The sequence below is a fragment of the Penaeus vannamei genome, chromosome 40 (genome assembly GCF_042767895.1).
Source record: "Penaeus vannamei isolate JL-2024 chromosome 40, ASM4276789v1, whole genome shotgun sequence".
In the NCBI taxonomy this organism is placed as follows: Eukaryota; Metazoa; Arthropoda; class Malacostraca; order Decapoda; family Penaeidae; genus Penaeus; species Penaeus vannamei.
Genome location: NC_091588.1, coordinates 16,105,204 through 16,110,203, shown reverse-complemented (window position 1 = coordinate 16,110,203; position 5,000 = coordinate 16,105,204). Strand labels below are relative to the sequence as shown.

General features: G+C 41.4%; 1 protein-coding gene across 1 annotated transcript in view; it reads right to left on the bottom strand.

Annotated features, from left to right (window-relative positions):
* The window catches only part of LOC113811793 (protein trapped in endoderm-1), a 37,106-nt gene extending 32,681 nt beyond the window's left edge, over positions 1–4,425 (bottom strand). Inside the window, exon 1 of the mRNA XM_070117183.1 lies at positions 3,807–4,425. Coding sequence (XP_069973284.1) covers positions 3,807–4,005 — 199 coding nt within the window. The 5' untranslated portion in view covers positions 4,006–4,425. The remainder of the gene's footprint in view (positions 1–3,806) is intronic.
* Positions 4,426–5,000: the final 575 nt, after the last annotated feature.

The window sequence follows — 5,000 nt, the reverse complement described above, 5'->3', positions numbered from 1 at the left end:
TTCACATACCAGGGGCTGGGAACCCGCTTTCCTTTTCACGTCGTTTTATAGGCATGGGACCCGTGACTGACACCGCCCCTGCCTATCACGGAACTGAACGGCACATTGTCTGAATTAACTGCCATAATTGACTGGCATATGCGACATATTCAAGCCGTAAGTTTCGTCTTATGTTTTGTTTCATTAAATCTGACCGACAAAACAAAAAGATTTCTCTTCGTGGTGAAAAAGAAGCCTTAAAAGGTGTTTTCTTTTTAACTTCGTAAGAAAGAACTTATTCCTTTAAATGGAAAAGGAATTGACTAACATTATTTTTATGTTATCTCCTACCAGATTCAAAACAGTAGTCGTAGCATGTGCTGTTTATGTTGTAAAAGTGATAGTAGTAGTAGCAGTAAGTGCAGTAGTGCTACTACTACTACTACAGTTACTATAAGCAGTAGTCGTAGGCAGTGGCAACAGCAGCATCAACAGCAGTATCTCCATCATTATCATCATATTTGTTATCATTATTATTACCATTATCATTATCATTATAATTATTATTATTAATATTACCATTATTATCATTATTATTAATATTATAATTATTATTATCATCATTATCATTATTATTAATATTAATAATAATAATGATGATAATGCGAAAGATAATAATAGTGATATTGATAATAATAATAATGATAACTTTAATGATAATGATAACTTTAATGATAGTGATAATAACCTTTATGATAATGTTAATGATAACAATGATAACAATAAAAAATTGTGAACATCTCACATACAAATATTTTTAAAAGTAAGGAGTCCTCCCCCGGAACGGATCCCCTCCCCCCTACCTCCGCCCCTCCACTCCCCCTCCCCCTAATAGAGCTGTGCCTTTCGAATCAACAAGTACGTTTTGAGGGAAGTGAAGTGCCGGCGCAGAGGATGTACTGATTGTGGTGTCCGGACGTCCCAGCGCTGTGGTGGTGGTGAGGCTCTGCCCCCTTCACCATCTCCGCCGGCATCATCATTAGGACTCATATTTGGCGCCATATTTGATATCGCTGGAGTCAGGTTTGTGAAGGTAATCATGAGGATGTTCGTTTGGGTAACAATACTTTCTACTCTCCTGTTCAGTCGCTGCGCCCACTTCACTATCGTCACCCATCAAACAACTACGATACTATCATCGCCACACATCACCATTCTCACTCCCGTCACGCTCCCATTATCTTGACAACCATCACAAAGCACCACATATTACCCCGCCCTCCTCTCTCGCCCTTCACAAAAGCACAATTGAATTAAAATCCCCCCCAAAAAGGGTGAGATTAACACGCAAAATTTCCCACTGAAATTATCTCTTCACCTGGGATGCATTCGACGCACCGGAAGTGGCTAAGGGCGGGCGGTTCCTGCAGCCAAAGAGAGGGTTCTCAGAGCTGACGTGTGGAGGGAAAGGAGGGAAGTGAGAGTGGAGGTGGCGATAAGGGAGAGAGGGAGTGAGGGAGGGGGCAAAAGATGGATGGATGGATGGATGGATGGATGGATGGATGGATGGATGGATGGATGGATGGATGGATGGATGGATGGATAGATAGACATATAGATAGAGAGAGACAGTAGAGGCAGGGACGGAAGGAGGTAGAGAGGGAGGGCTTGACACGAATTAAAGGAGAGAAAACGAGGTAGAGAAAGGGAGGCAGACATACATATTCATACACACACATATATATGTGTTTGTGCGAACGATCGTACACACACACACACACACCCGCGACTATGTGTGTATGTATATGTATGCATGTGTGTGGTTACACATGCAAACACACACACACATATATATGTGTGTGTGTGTGTATGTATGTATGTATGTATGTATGTATGTATGTATGTATGTATGTATGTATGTATGTATGTATGTATGTATGTATGTATGTATGTATGCATGTATGCATGTATGTATGTATGAATGCATGTGTGTATGTACATATGTATGTATATATGCATGTATGTATGTATGCATGTATATATATATACATATACATAAACATACACACACACACACACATGTAGTATATATTTTATATATATATATATATATATATATATATATATATATTTATTGTGTATACTATATCTATCTATCTATGTCTATATCTATCTATGTCTATGTCTATGTCTATGTCTATGTCTATATCTACATCTACATCTACATCTACATCTACATATCTATAGCTATATATCTATATCTATATATATATCTATATCTATCTATCTATCTATCTATCTATCTATCTATCTATCTATCTATCTATCTATCTATCTATCTATCTATCTATCTATCTATATATATATATATATATAAGTATATAATGTATATCTATCTCTATGTATATAGAGAGATAGATATAGATAGATATATGTACAGTATATACTTCGATAGATAGATAGATAAATAGATAGATAGATAGATAGATTCAGAGAGACTGTGAGAAAGACAGAGAAGGAAGGGGCTTGGACAGAAGGTAGGAAGTAAGGTATGCCATGGCGACAAGGAGACAGAGAATAGGGAGCACAGGATAAAGAAAACAGAGCAAGAAGAAGAAAACCACAAAGGCCAATCCGCTGCCTGTTGACACGACCCGCGCATCAAACAAATAACGACCAAAGCAAAAAAGGCGCGTGCCTCGGAAATGAAACAAAAGCAAATCAAAAATAACAAAACAAGAAGAACAAATGAAACGCAAACATGAACAGGATCCCGGGATTTGTTCCAAGGTCGCCGTTATGACAGGCACGAGTGAACTTTTGGTGCTGTCAGTCAGAACTCTCCTCTTGTCATATCTAGAGATAACCTAGAAATCTTTTTAGGATCAGACGTTTTGAAATAAAACACATTTACCAGAAATCATTTTGTGGAGTTAGCTTTAGTATTTTTTCCTTCGTTCATAATATTAGTGTGCATTTCCGTATGTTTTCGTATAATCAACGAAATATAATGCATGTGGCTTGTGTTAATAAAATTAAGATCAAGAAACCTGCAAGTTGCATGTTGCAGAGAAACGGTCTCCAAGGATATTCTAATGCAACATCTATCGGAGTGATGCAACGACCAGTTTTTCTCCTCGTTGCTGAGTTGCAAGAGCTCAAGAACTTAAAAATGACGAATGTTAATATAATTGTTTGAAAGGAAGGAAAAACATGTATGTGCGAAGCTGCTTACCAAGGTCTACACTTATATAAACCTTGCTACTCTCACACGCACACACACTACTCATACTAACGCTCACACACACACATAAATAAACAGAGCGTATCTGCGCGTATAGGTAACCTGTTTATACATTCTTCTCATCCATCAAAACCATCGAGAGGGAACATGACTGGCGTGGAGAACGCTAGCGAGCTTCTGCCTTTGCGGTGCGTAGACATGCATAAGAAAAGCCCCCAAAATACGCCACGGTGAACAAAAATAGTGAAAAACAACAAAACGCATTCATGAACAGGAATGTAGTGATCCAAAAAAAGGCTTCACAATCTTAGTTTTTTCCCTGTCTAAGGATACATCCTTTTCCCTTTCATTTATAGCTGGATTTCACTTCGTATTACTGGCCACGGACAAGAGGATTTACCCCTGGTTCAATTCGCCTACATAAACGGGTTCAAGAATTATTACAAAAGATGTCGCAATGATATACTTGTTACAATTGGCTCCTGTGCGATTCTCCAAATGGTTCTGAACCTTCGTCAAACCCCATGTACTACAGATTAAAGAACAAAATCTAGAGAATAACGAATTGAGAAAAAGCACGTACCGGCGATGCCCACGATGATGAAGATGATGCTGGCGACGGCGGCGAACACGGTGGCGGGCCGAGGGTAGTGCACCGGCATCGGAAAGCCCTGGCCCGAGGAACCGTTGATGCTGCCGTCGCTGTCGCTGCTGGCGAAGGCCTCGAGACTCTGGTTGCTCAAGCTCTTCTCCGACACGAGGGCGGCGGCCGAGGCTTCCATGGCGGCGGGGGAGCGGGTGGTCGTTGCTGCTCTAGTGTATTTCCTTTTTGAGTTTTTGCCGGGCTGTCCGGGTTGATTTCTTCAAGGTGTCTTCCAGTCTTATCTGTGAGTATGCTTGCCACTTGCAATACTTTAAAAGATAACACCTGGGAAGGCGACCGAATCTACTGATAACAGCAGTTCCGCCGCGCACTTGTGCCGATAACGCAAAAGTGCTCCTCAGTCACTCACAAACAAACACGAAAACCACACAATCGCTCAAACGATGACACAGCAAACAAACACAGTCACAAGTGATCTCTCTGCGCTGTGTTTGTGGTGCTCAAGTGTGCGCGCGCGTGTTCACAACCGACTTCTCTCTCACGCTCCTCGCGCTGTACTAGCTGCCCGTCCTCACCTCACGCGGCTTCACACGGCTCTGTCCTTGCGCTGCGTGCCCTGCGGTGCCCCGGCCCTCGTGCGCTCCGTGCCCGGTCAGTGCCACGCTCACTCGCTCGTCGTTGCAGCAGTTTCGGGTATCTTTGTATTCATTTTTTTCTCCAAGTTTGTGTTATTTGTTGGTTTATTAATGACTGATATCGGGTTGAAAATGTTTTGATATGTTTCAAAATTATATTTCGATAGTTTTTGAGAGCACAACTACGCTTGCCTTAGGGTGGTTGGGGATGTGAATTGGCTCCGCCCATCCTCGCTTCTGATTGGCTGGCTGAGAGAATTGCGGCCCCCAACTCCCTCCCTCATCCCCCCTGTTTGACCGCTCCTGAAGACGAACAAAAAAATCTCGAATTACTACGGTCATACTAATTAAGTTCTCATTCAGCATTATCCTACTAATAATGAAGAGATGAATAGGCAGTGCAGGGTCTAAGTAATTAGTCGTCATTTCTCACTCGCTTCCAGCATTCAGAAACTGTCAGTATGAGAGCGTGTGAATCGAATGTTTGTCAGCAGGGAATAATGCTAGTGGGTATGATATCGTCGTCGCGTGCTTTCTG